General features: G+C 47.2%; 1 protein-coding gene across 1 annotated transcript; it reads right to left on the bottom strand.

The window, feature by feature from the left end:
• Nucleotides 1-1,408: 1,408 nt before the first annotated feature.
• LOC311355341 (uncharacterized protein) lies at nt 1,409-7,386 on the bottom strand. Its single transcript, XM_084475106.1, has 6 exons — nt 7,348-7,386; nt 5,879-6,054; nt 4,756-5,026; nt 2,890-3,073; nt 2,278-2,455; nt 1,409-1,930 (listed from the first exon to the last, which is right to left on the bottom strand). Exons 2-6 carry the CDS (start codon nt 6,023-6,025, stop codon nt 1,487-1,489), a joined length of 1,224 nt encoding a protein of 407 aa, XP_084331232.1. The 5' UTR covers nt 6,026-6,054; nt 7,348-7,386; the 3' UTR covers nt 1,409-1,486.
• Nucleotides 7,387-12,763: the final 5,377 nt, after the last annotated feature.

The following is a 12,763-nucleotide window of genomic DNA, read 5'->3' as shown; positions in this document are numbered from 1 at the left end:
ACAGAAACAGAAACGTTCAGGAGGGGAGGGGGAGGAGCTGCCGGTTGTTCATGATTTGACTGATTCTTGAGCTCTCCGACGACTGCTGACTTGCGCGCCTTTTTTAGATGGTGAACGTAAACGAAGGAAAGCCCTCTGATTGGACGGGCAGGACTGACAATTAGGCGGGCCTAGGCCCGTCCAGGCCCGCCCGTGGCTACGCCTCTGCTATAGATACGTACACAAAACAACAAAAAAAAACATTCTTTATTCTGTTATTAGTGTATAAAAGTAGCAGGCAGGAATAGGAATGATACAACTATTAGAAGATTTACAATGGATAAAGATATTCAAATACGTTCCAAACACATTTAGAAAAAAATATGGAAAATGTTCACATATTACAGTGGACTGGTGATCCAGCCGCTGCAGATAAACATTCAAATAAGATTACTTTATTCCTTACACGGGAATACAGCAAGGGCAAGCCAGTAATTGGCATTAAAAAAATGTAGAAGAAACATGCAGAAAAAAAATAGTGACTGGAAATAGCAGTGACCTCACAATGTGAAATAAGATTATTTTATTGTGTGGATTAAAGAGCCAATGAACCTAAAACTGTTTTGTTTTCAAACGTTATTTGTCCTATATGATCATCAAGATGGATGAAAAACCTGGATGACCTCTAACCTCCTCAAACTGAACAGCAATAAAACTTATCTCATGGTGATGGCCCCCAAGCCACTGCTCAGGAAGGTTGGGGATCTTCTCCTGGAAGTGGATGGCTGCTCCATCACCCCTAGTCCGCAACCTGGGTGTCATCCTGGACCCCACCCTATCATTCCAGTCCCACATTACTAACGTCACAAGATCTGCATTCTACCACCTGAAGAACATCGCATGATGACCCTCACTCTCAGTTCCCGAAACCCTGATCCACTGCTTCATCTCTATCCACCTGGACTACTGCAACGCCATACTCACCGGTCTCCCCTCTAAAACCCTGGACAGACTGCAGATGTGCAGAACTCAGCTGCCAGGGTCTTAACTGGCATTAAGCCCTGGCAGCACATCTCCCCCACCCTGATGCAGCTCCACTGTTTACCAGTCAAGTTCTGCATTAAATTCAAAATTCTACTACTCACATACAAGTCCCTTGGCCCCCTTGGACGCTCTGGCCCCCCGTTACATCTCTGACCTCCTCCACCCCTACGGTCCCTCAGGTCCTCTGACAAGGACCAGCTGGCGATTCCTCACACTAGACTCAAGACCTTTGGGGATAGGGCCTTTGTTCAAATTTAGAATATTCGTTGACAGCCCTAGTCCGAATAAAGGATAGGATTTATGGACACTTAAAATATATCGCTACGGTGTGTGGCGCATTCCATACACATCACTCTTAAAAGGATAAAACAAGTTAACACAGGGCTTACAGTTTCATTTTTTTTTTTATAAAGACATGATAATGGCGGGAGAAAATGCCAGATGAATGGATTTCCTCCCATCCCTAATACACAATATGAGTAGCCCTGCATTGAGAGGCATCAGGGCTGGCTCTGGACACAGAGATGACAATGTTGTGGTTTAAGGTGACTTTAAGAACGTAGATTTCTTTCAGGGCTATCTCCAATTCGTCAATGGTGTCGCAGCCCCTGTCCATTGACTCCTTCAGCAGGCTCCTGAGATGGTCATCCGTCAGCTCCAGGAACAGGTCAGACTCCCTGTCCTTGACCAGCACCTTCCCACTCAGAACCCTTTTAAAGTCCTCCTTGCCGTATTTCATATCGCAGCGCCCACAGTCCACGTACTGGCTAGGGGGGAGGTTGTCCAGCAGGTGGTCCTTTGGGCAGAAGAACTTATCCTTCAGACGGACACCGAGGATCTCCCTGGTGACGGTCTGCAAGGGGGGTTGCGGATCACAAGGTGGAGAAGGGGTGCTCGTCTGGATGGACTGGAAATTAGAGGGGACATTCACATTAGTGGGGAACCGTCAGGCTCGGATAATATCCAATACAAGAGAGGCCTGCTTCACAAAAATCATGGCAAAACGGCAAAACCAACTCTGAAAAGTTGGACTATTGACGTAAGTGGTCCTATTCGGACCGAACACAAATCCTTAACCTATGAGCCAATGGTCAAAGGTCCAAATTTTAAGTTGAAGCAGAGTTAATGTTGCAGGCCACGTATGATGCAGTCAATCACCTAGAAAATCATACACATCTGCACACAAATTATTTCCAGAATGAGGAACGTTCCATTGTGTAAAGCAAGGGATGCATTCTGAGAAGACTGCTGTACCATTCCTTGTCCACAGGTCTCCTTATTGGGCAGCAGCTGGTCCGAGGTGACTAATGGTACGCCGATGTGCGGGTCACCTGTGGACAGCCGATTGTCCAGAACCTTGAAGCTGGATATGTTTGTGAAGAGTTTGGAACTTGAAAAGCCCATCTTCAGTCTCTTCAGGACAACAAGACTCCTATAAGACACAAAACATTAACATCTATTACCACCACACCCCCAATGACAAAACACACACACACAAACACACTAAACTCCCACTATGGTTGGGTAGTCTGGTAGTCTGGCTTTCTATAAAGCCATCGTTTTGTCAATGTTCCTACACAATAGGTGAATTACATAGTAGGAGAAAGCGGAGCTCCATTGTGAACGTAACGCAGACTATATACAATACAGGTTCATCTGCCTTTCAGGAGTGGAAACTGACACTTTTTTTGCAATTTCTAGACCAATCCAAAAAATGTCCTTCCTGGACCTGAAATGACGGAAATACATTGTGGTGACATAAAACATTAATTACTGCATATTCTCAATGTTTGTCATGTTCATTTTTGAGTCAAGTTTACATTTTGTGAGCCGGTGTTGTGCTATGCGGCGTGTATGTGGGTTTACTTGTTTTTTTCCATGTTGATGAATTCTTGTCGTAGTTCAGTGTCGAAGACCACCACAGACCAGGCCTTTTTTGCGGTCTTCATCTGGGTTCTGAAGAACTGAGACTTTGTGGTCTGGATGATCTCTGACACCTGCTGAAGCTTGCCCTTCAGAGAAATCAGCCGCTTTGGTTTTCTGGTCGAGCCTAATAATACAATGAATAAATACAAACAATAATAATTATATTCATAATAATGTATTGCAGGCACTCAAAGGTCTTGTGCATAGTGTGTGTGTACGATATTCAATGGAAGAACAGAGGGGTATTCCATCAACCAAGCTAAGCGCAAAGCCGGGCTTATTTCGCTTAGCCTGGCTTCTTTCAGCAAGAGTTGCGTTCCATTAACGTGACTTGAGGGAATCTACGCTAAGTAACCTGCTACCTGCTACCTGGACGGTAGCAGGCTAGCTAGCAGGCGTCTACTCGTCTATGAGGTTAACTGTCAGGCTAACTTGAGCGGTGTTTCAAAGAAATCCATCTGTCTGCAACAAGTGTACCATCAGAAGGTTCCGCCAAGCCTAGTCCTCACGATTTTGTCATAAATGTACATATATGAAGTACAAACAGCGTATATTTTCACTAAGGGTCTAAATGATGCAAATGAAATTATTCAATGAATTGCTATCTATTGTTACTGTGGCTATTTTCTCAACACATTCTTACACAAATCTATGTATTATAACAAAATCAGGAATCAGCAGTTGGGTGAATGGTCTAGCACTTGCCCTGTGATATGTGCGACCCGAGTTCGCGTTCGAGTATTTCATAGTATTCTTGGCGTTAGCTTAATTTTGTAATTCCCTTTATTCATTTTATTAATTCCATAATTAAGAATATTCAAAGAAATGGAAAATATATGGCATGAAAAGTTATTTGATTTCTCTAGTAAACCTTCCTATATTACTCATTTTGTGGGGATTGAACCCCGGACGACCGGGTGTAAGTCCAACACGTTAACTCGAGACTATCTCCCTGATTCCAAATCTATGGTCAATATTAAATTAAAATATGTTACGCTTAATACTACTTATGAATTCAACAGATTGACGATTTTTTTGCCAGGTGGCCTCCCTGTTTTTATTAATGGTTATGGTGTTCCCTTTTTGAGTTATTATATGCTTGTACTCCTCATAGACCTCCACAAGCAGCTTCTGTTCGCCGCTGAAAAAGATCCTGCTCGCTCCTTTTCGGATATTTGATCCATGATTCGACATTCACGGTTCTGGGCTGGTTACATATCTCACGCATAATCCACGATAACACGTTAGCCTGGCTTGAACTAACCTGAGCAAGGCGCGGCTGAACTGCATTGATGGAACGGCTTAAGCCTCAAGTGGAAGTTGCCGCTAGTTCTAACTGGGCTTAATCAACTAAGCGCCGCTTTCGTTAGCGACTTTGATGGAATACCCCTCTGATCTAGACTTTTTACTGTATTGCTTTGATTTATGTTATGCTTCGATACTCATGACAGAATATCTAATAATACAGTGATTGTGTTTACATGCACTGCTCGATCTGATACTTTTTCAAAAAAAGATGACTGTTACGACTGCATCAAGGTTCTCCCATCAAGGTTTTTCAAGATGATTAGATCTTGGAAACTTGAAAGGCTTCTACTAGACAGTCGGAAAGCATTGATTGTGTAATGGGGGTGACATGATTATCTGGCCTTTTGGTGCATGCACAACATTTATTTAGACCTAAATTTGGGTTACGCTGTTTGTGACATAACATCGGATGAGGATTGGGCTGTTACACCGTCAGACTTTGGTTTTTACATGGCTGTTTCTAGTGTTCATGTAGCACAGGGTTGGTTGGGTGCAAACCTTTGCTCTGGTCTGGACGTCTGGCTTTTGACCCATGTGAGGGCCCCACCTGCAGTGAGGCCACTCTCTGGGTTGAGTTGGGGGATCGAGGACCAAGAGGTGGAGGTGGGGATGTGGAGTCCAGCTGGCTAAAGTCCAGATCTTCGAGGTCGGGGAAGGTATTCTTCACCTCAAGGTTCTCCCGGAGCATAGAAATAAACACTTTGCACGCTCTCGCTCCTTTTTTCTGCAGCAGATCCAACAGAGACTCCACCTTGTTCTCCTTAGCTGCCTAATATACACACACACAAATACACAGTCTATAAACACACATGTATATACAAAAACATAAATATACACAGTACAGAAATACATATATACACACAAATAAACCATACACGCACATATATATCGGATATACAATTAACCGTTGCTGTTACACGCTCATTGGGGTCTATCGTATTGTTTTGTCAACGAAAAAAAAACATGTGCATATGGCTGGCAGGTTTCCAATAAAAAAAATACATTTGCATAAAGCAAGCATATTTCTCCACTCCAATGTTGAAAAGGATTTAAAAAAATTAAACGTACATTTAGAACAAATAGAAATGTGATTTATCACGGTCAACTATGGAAAGTCGTGGGATTAAATATTTGAATCGCCTGACAGCGCTCATATATATTGTTGAGATCATGGCCGGGGTCGCCTTGACTGGGTGCCGCAGAAGATCCTGGGAGGGTCAGGGAAGCGTTACCGCTTTTGCTGCTTTTGACCCATCTGGGAGCCAGTGAACAAATACACACTTGCACACACACACAGCAGTGACCTTGTCAGAGGTCCACACACATGGGGACACACCAGCACACCCGGAGCAGTGGGCAGCCGCAGTGCAGCACCCGGGAGCAGGTGGGGGTTTCAGGTGCCTTGATCAAGGGTACCTCATCCGTGGATGAGGATGTAGGAGAGTGCTGCACAACTACTCCCCCCGTCCATATTTTTGCCTACCGGTCGGGATTCGTTACCGGTCCAACTCCTTAACCAGTAGGCCACGGATGCCCCACATTTGCCCCCCACACATGTTTATGTATATGTAGAGGGTGGACAGAGGTAGAGGAGGAGAGAGGGATAGAAGGGGAGCTGTACCAAGCATCTGTACTCCCTCTGTGGTAGTTTGTATTGCGCATGGAATTCATTCAGAATTAATTCCTGGTCGTAGAGAATACGAGCCAATCGCAACCGTTCCCTCCTGACGAACTCAACATGGAGGTCTGGCTCACAAGATGTATTCATCCTGATTGGCTAGGTGACAGGAGGAGTTTCTGAAAGATAGGAGTGTCAAGTGCACACACACACACACACACACACAGATTAGTGATTTTTATAAAGGGTATAAGAGAAACCGAGATGCAAACGTTTTCGGACCGAGTCGCTGTTTTGTCCTTGTGGAAAGTCCAGAGCTGAAACAGGGTTCACTTAAACGTTCTTAATAAAAATGTAGGTAACTACAATAAGGTACGCAAAAACGTGGTAGTTACTGAGGAACAAATGAGTATGAATGATGAATGACCAGGGCCCTAACTGGGGTCCTAAGTGACAGTTAGGACCCCCAGGACTAGGGGACTACTGTATTCGTTACTGAGTAACGAATGATGAACGACCAGGGCCCTAACGGGGGCCCTAACGGGGGCCCTAACGGGGGCCCTAACTGGGGCCCCAGTTGGTCGTTCATCATTCGTTACACATTCGTTCCTCAGTAACTACCCACGTTTTTTACGTACCTTATTGTAAAGAGTTGTATAAGTCAATTCACCATGACGTCACACTATGTTCTTCCGGGTGGCAAAAGCCGATGCATTCTCCGTTGGCACCACTAGTAAACAAACCCTTCCACGATCGAGAAAACAGAGTAAATGGCTTGAATTAATGATTTTCTTCTTGCGGGGTGCTACGGGACGTCTCATTAATACATATATATATATATATAATATATTATATTATATTAATATAGTTTTCGTCATCGTTTCAACTTCAGATCAACAACAATGTTTTGTTGACTGTGTGACATAGTCTTTATTGTTATTTATTTATTATTATTTATTATTATTATCTGTGTTTACAGCCGGCTGGATGGCTTCAGGTCAGTGGTAGCCGCTCGTTCTGCCACCCGGAAGTGTCGTTACGGCTATTGTTTCATTCTGAAATGCCGTATAAAGTTCCTTCATGGTGTCATGATATTCAACTGTAGTTGATCTAAAAAAAAACAGAAATGTATTTCCTCTTATTCTCACACACACACACACACACACACACACACACACACACACACACACACACACACACACACACACATATATATATATATATTTGTTTGGTCTTTAACACAATAAGCGCGAACTTCCCGCGGCCATTTTGGGCCATCGATCCAACTTTACTTGGCCATCAAAATGTTCGGCAGCAAAACATATCGACTTGACTCAAACTTTGAAACCTCAAATATGCGTTGTATTTAACTTCGCATTGGTCATTAATAGCCAATCACACTCGTATAAAATTAAAGTACGTGTTTTGTTTTGTACTATTATTGATATTATTGTGTAAAAGCAGATGGTTACCTTTCTTTTCTTCTACTTTAGCGGTCCGCACTGCACAGCCAATGTCTGCGGACGCCAAAACAACAAGTCACGCCCCCCTTTTTCTTAAAGGCGTATGTACTGTTGTAGGCTAATGTTATGCAAGCCGACAGCTCCCCCTAGTGGGCTTGTGTGTGTATGGACTCGGGCAGTCAACACGTGCCAGTCTTGTTATGTGACAACGCGTTCAATACATGCTTAAGAGACTCAGCTTGACTCTGTGTATTCTTCCATGCACATACACTTGCAACATGGTGTCAGAAGTGGTTTTGGAACCCAGAGAACATCCTAAGTTGCCTGTAAATGTTACAGAGTGCGTTTATTGGGTTTGCTAGACGTAGTTAGAAGTTTCAGTTAGCCTGTTAGCGTTAGCGCCGCGTGGGGAAGATGGCTTCAAACATTCCGCCACCGGAGCCCATGAAGATGACTGGGGATCTTCACTGCCACTGGGCTAGCTTTCGTTCAGAGTTTGAGGATTATCTGCTTGCAACCGGGATCGACAAGGCAGAGAAGCCGGTGCAGGCAGCAACGCTCAGGAGGCTGATGGGGAAGGATTGCCACCATGTTTACAAGCACAATCTGGGACTCACGGAGGAAGAGCAGAAAGACGCAGGTGCGATACTCGACAAACTGGGGCAATACTTCACACCCAGCAAAAATGTGATCTTTGAGAGGTATGTTTTTGGAAACCTTAAACAAGAGGATGGGGAGTCAGTGGATGCTTTTGTCACAAGACTGAGAGAGAAAGCTGCCACATGTGAATATGGAGCTTTAAGAGATGAGCTCATAAGGGACAGGCTTGTTCTGGGAATAACTGATGAGGGCGCCAGACGACGCATGCTAAGAGAAAAGGACCTTAAGTTGGAGGGGGCTATTGACATTGTCCGTGCAGTGGAGGTGTTGGACAATAAGTTAAAATCCATGTCACTTAGCAGCTCTGTGCCTGGGGAGAGCATCAATGTAGCATATGGACAGCGACCAGGACGGAGACCTACCGGCAGGCCATCCGAGTCCGCCAGCACATCAGCACAGCCACAGAGAGGCACAGGTGGATGCAAGTACTGTGGCACACCACACAGACGGGGGCGAGACCTGTGCCCCGCATTTGGAAAGACATGTCGCTTGTGCGGCACTGCTAATCACTTTGCCAAAGTTTGCATGAAAGGAGGCCAGCAAGCACGTCAGTTGAACGCTGTGGATGACCCGTCGCTGGGGGACCCGGAGGACTACGGCCGCGATGAGAGAGATGTGTACACGGCGGAGAGCTTGGGGGCTGTGAACACTCAGAGGAAAAAGTGGTTTGTAAACCTGCCACTCCACAGAGGGGTCCAGAGGTGCCAGCTTGACTCTGGAGCCACCTGCAACGTGATGAGCATGGAAGACAAGATGAGACTGGCACCTAAAGCTCCTCTTCAGAAAAGTCTTGCCAGACTGAGGCTTTACAACAGTGAGTGGATGAGCTCAATTGGCGTGTACAGCACACAGTGTGTCATCAGGGGCAAGACACACAGACTGGATTTTGAGGTTGTGTGTACCAGCCAGAAGCCTTTGCTTTCAGGGGAGACGTGTGAAAGACTGGGCCTGATGCGTTTCACCATTCCCGAAGAGCTGAACAAAGTGGAGCACTGCAAGGCAGGTGAGCTGACTAGAGACTGTCTTATCAACACTTACAATGACGTGTTCACCAGCCCAGTCGAGTCACTGCCGGGTGATATTCACTTCGTGTTGGACAGCACTGTTGTGCCCGTACAGTGCGCACCAAGGAATGTCCCGGTGGCCCTCAAGGCGGCTGTTAAGGCGCAGCTGGACCAGTACGAAAAGGATGGACACTTAACCACAGTCACTGAGCCCACAGACTGGATAAGCAATCTAGTCATAGTGAAGAAGCCAGACAAATTGAGGCTTTGCATCGACCCTAAGCCCCTTAACCGAGCCCTGAAGAGGTCCCATTACCTCATGCCCACTTTAGATGACGTGCTGTACAAGCTGCCAAAGGCGCGCGTCTTCACCCTGGTGGATGCGCGCGACGCATTCCTGCAGTGTCGCTTGGATGAGGAGAGCAGCCTGATGACAACGTTCTGGACGCCGTGGGGTAGAAAGCGTTGGCTGAAGCTCCCTTTCGGTGTGTCAGTCGCACCGGAGCTATATCAGAGGAAACAACATGAGCTGCTGGCCGGTTTGAAAGGGATTGAGCCTATAGCGGATGACATCCTTGTGGTCGGCTGTGGGGACACAGAGGAGGAGGCTGTACAAGACCACGACGCAAACCTCATTGCTCTCATGGAAAGATGCAGGGAAGTGAAGCTGAGGCTGAGCATCAAAAAGCTGCAGTTTCGTGTGAGGGAGGTCCGCTTCCACGGCCACGTACTGTCGGCGGAGGGCCTCAAAGCTGACCCCGAGAAGGTCAGGGCGGTCCTCGACATGCCAAACCCCACGGATGCAAAGGGCGTTCAGCGGTGTGTCGGCTTCGTCAACTACTTATCGAGGTTCATGCCCCGCTTATCAGAGGTGTGTGAACCGCTGAGAAGGTTGCTGGACAAAGAGGTGCCGTGGCACTGGTTGCCCAAACATGATGCTGCTATGACGGAGATCAAGACGCTGGTCACGGCGGTGCCAGTACTACGTTATTACGATGTCAGCAAGCCAGTCACCATACAGAGTGACTCCAGTCAGACCGGGTTGGGCTGCTGCCTGCTTCAAGGGGGGCAGCCGGTCGCGTTCGCCTCCCGAGCGCTAAACCAGACGGAGCAAAACTATGCACAGATTGAGAAGGAGTGCTTGAGCATCGTATTCGCTTGTCAACGCTTCCACTACTACCTATATGGGAGGGGTGATGTGACTGCAGAGACCGACCACCGCCCGCTAGTGTCAATCTTCTCTAAGCCCCTTCTCAGTGCACCAAAGCGCCTGCAGAGCATGCTCCTTACACTTCAGAACTACTGCCTCACAGTGGTGTACAAGCCAGGCCCTGAAATGTACATAAGTGACACGCTCAGCAGGGCTCCCACCCCACCACAGAGAATGGACATTCAGTACAGACGTGAAATGGTCTGCAGTATGCAGCAGGAGCAGTGTGACACAGCAGCCATTCAGCAAGCAGACTACCTCAACGTCACTTGCCAACGCCTTGCACAGATACGGAAACACACAGAGGAGGATGTGTGCCTTCAAACACTGAAGTCAGTCGTGCTGGGCGGATGGCCAGAACACAAAGAGGAGAGCCCCATGGCCATCAGAGATTACTGGGCCATCAGAGATGAGATAAGCGCACAGGACGGTGTGCTTTTTAGGAGCCAGCGAGTCATCATTCCGAAATCTATGCGCCCAGAGATGCTGAGACGGATCCACTACAACCACGTGGGGGGTGAGGCTTGTTTCAGACAGGCCCGCGATACTCTCTACTGGCCAAACATGCAGGGAGAAATCAAAGACTATGTACAACAGTGTTCTGTGTGTAACGAGTATGCACACGAGCAACAGAAGGAGACTATGATGTCACACCCGCTCCCCACACGTCCCTGGCAGCTGGTGAGCATGGACCTTTTCAGCTACGCAAGGCAGGATTTCCTGCTCATGGTCGATCACTATTCTGACTTCTGGGAGATCGATCTACTTCCAGACCTGTCTGCTGGTACGGCCATCAGAAGGTGCAAAGCGCAGTTTGCAAGGTACGGCATCCCTGACCGGGTCATTTCAGACTGTGGAGGTCAATTTGACTGTGGAGAGTTTCGGGTGTTTGCGAGGGAGTGGGGCTTCGAACATGTCATGTCCTCCCCGAGACACCCAAAGGCTAATGGCAAGGCAGAGTCTGCAGTGAAGATTGCGAAGAGCCTATGCAGAAAAGCAGACCGTGCCGACGAGGACCCCTGGAAGGCCTTTCTGCACTGGAGGAACACGCCCACTGAGGGCATGCACAGCAGCCCAGCACAGCGACTGATGTCACGGAGGCTGAGAACTCTTCTCCCTGTGGCCGACCAGCTGCTAGAGCCTCAGGTCACCACTGGGGTCACAGACAGGCTGAGAGTGAAGCGTCAAGCAACGAAGCTGACTTACGACAGATCTGCGAGGGATCTGCCGGAGTTGAACGTCGGCCAGCCCATCAGGATGAAACCACTCCCGGGTGACAGGACGGGCCGATGGAGGAGAGGTGTATGCTTACAGCAGGTGGGACCGCGGTCCTATCTCGTCAACGTAGAGGGAACCGCGTATCGTCGCAACAGGATCGATCTCCGACCAGCAGAGGTTGACCCCCCACAGCCAGCAGCTCACGAAGGACGGCCACCTGAGCAGCCTGTGGACGCGGGTGCAGCTGACGGGGGCCATGCAGGCGGGGCCAATGCAGAGGAAGTCGTCAGCAGCCCTGCGACGTCTCCAAGGTTATCAGCCCTGAGGTCACCGCCATCTCCCTCACGGGCTGTGTCCACACCATGCCGTGCGTTACAGGGCCGGGCCTGCTCCCGGAGCGGGAGGCATATTAAGCCTCCGGACAGACTTGACCTTTAGGTCATACACTGAGCTGAGACTGACACACACACACATATGCGGGACAGTGGTTTATTGTTATTGTTAAAAAATTGTTAAAAAAAAAAAAAAAAAAAAAAAGATGGTTACTTCGAATGTTCTTATTCGGTTGTTTTGTGCATGCTTTGATACTGCTATTTTGTGGTTATAGTTCTGCAAAGGTCCTGGTTCATATTGACTTACTGTCTCGTCTTTATACACTATTTCTATTGCACTATTTTGACATGTGGATATGAGCACTAATGTTCTAATGACTGATTCTATCCAGGTTATTGTTTTGTATTTTGTTATACTAAAGAAAGGGAGATGTTGTAGGCTAATGTTATGCAAGCCGACAGCTCCCCCTAGTGGGCTTGTGTGTGTATGGACTCGGGCAGTCAACACGTGCCAGTCTTGTTATGTGACAACGCGTTCAATACATGCTTAAGAGACTCAGCTTGACTCTGTGTATTCTTCCATGCACATACACTTGCAACATGTACCTCATACGTTCTAGTGCAGTGGTTCTCAAACGGGTTCACCGTGTGATACACGCTTTTTTTTGCTTACACACACGCCACACATCCAACAACAATAACAATCCTGATCGCTCCCCCCCCCGTCAAAAATCCCGATCGCATTGTTGACGGTTAATTTATTACATAAATGAACTGGCTACAACAATGAAACAATAAATGATTTACAATGCTCCGAATGAGCACATGTGTGATGGCCGTGCAGTGTTTCCCCACACATAGGCCAATGTGTGGCGCTGCGCCACAGATTGAACAACGAGCGCCACAAATTGATTCCGCTTTTCTTATTTATTTTTACTTGAACGCGTTTTTTAAATGTAACTCCGCCAGCCCGTAATCGCGCCCCCGTAATGCTGCCAGTC

This window comes from Micromesistius poutassou (assembly GCF_964030765.1).
Source record: "Micromesistius poutassou genome assembly, chromosome: 11".
Taxonomy (NCBI): domain Eukaryota; kingdom Metazoa; phylum Chordata; class Actinopteri; order Gadiformes; family Gadidae; genus Micromesistius; species Micromesistius poutassou.
The sequence above is the reverse complement of the archived record's forward strand: the minus strand, read 5'-3'. Positions and strand labels throughout refer to the sequence as shown.